At 36.3% G+C, this 673-nt stretch overlaps 1 protein-coding gene across 1 annotated transcript in view; it reads left to right on the top strand.

Moving 5' to 3' along the window:
• The window catches only part of LOC119589256 (Fanconi anemia group D2 protein-like), a 52,010-nt gene that overhangs the window by 1,211 nt on the left and 50,126 nt on the right, over positions 1-673 (top strand). Inside the window, 1 exon segment of the mRNA XM_037937872.1 lies at positions 194-415. Coding sequence (XP_037793800.1) covers positions 214-415 — 202 coding nt within the window. The 5' untranslated portion in view covers positions 194-213.

The raw sequence follows: 673 nt of genomic DNA, 5'->3' as shown, positions 1-673 counted from the left end.
AGAGGCTTTGGGTTAAGGGTCATATTTGTAGGTGATATGCATCGTAACTGTACTCTATGTATCATAAGTTGAGAAGGCTTTAAATGGATCAAAGGACTAATTTCATGAAGAAAACTGGTTTCAAGAAATTATTTAATACCAAACATTAGTTCTTTGTTATGTACTTGTCAGAATAGTCAAATTTTCCACTCAGGAAGTGAAGAAGGAGAGAAAATGTCATTAAAATCGAAGCGGAAAGTGAATGTCAGCCTGCAAAAGGAAGACAGCGAGGACCTCTTTCTCAGTCCGCCTAAGAAGACAAAGAAGAGTCAGAGCAAGAAAGAGGATGATGAGCTGAAGGACGACTCCCTCTTTGGAGAGCTCATAAACAAGGCAGGGTACATACTCAAGAAAGGAGATCAGCCAAATTTACTAAGTGTGTATTCTTTTGTTTTCCTGGTATGTTGATATAAAAAAAAATGTATTCTAACCCAGTTTTGTGAAGACTATTCTGTAGGACATTTTTCCTGTTTCAGGGGATTCATTTATGATGCTTCCTTTAGATTTATTGAATGTTATTTGTATTATATATGTTGTTCTGTGTTAAAAGAGATTTCACATCTAACAAACCCCCAGTTGTTCAAAAATAAGAATGAAAAGGCCCCAGTCAAAATTCTACATCAGCCAGACTGCA

This window comes from Penaeus monodon, chromosome 25 (assembly GCF_015228065.2).
Source record: "Penaeus monodon isolate SGIC_2016 chromosome 25, NSTDA_Pmon_1, whole genome shotgun sequence".
Taxonomy (NCBI): Eukaryota; Metazoa; Arthropoda; class Malacostraca; order Decapoda; family Penaeidae; genus Penaeus; species Penaeus monodon.
Note: the sequence above shows the minus strand (reverse complement) of the source record. Positions and strands in the feature narration are given on the sequence as shown.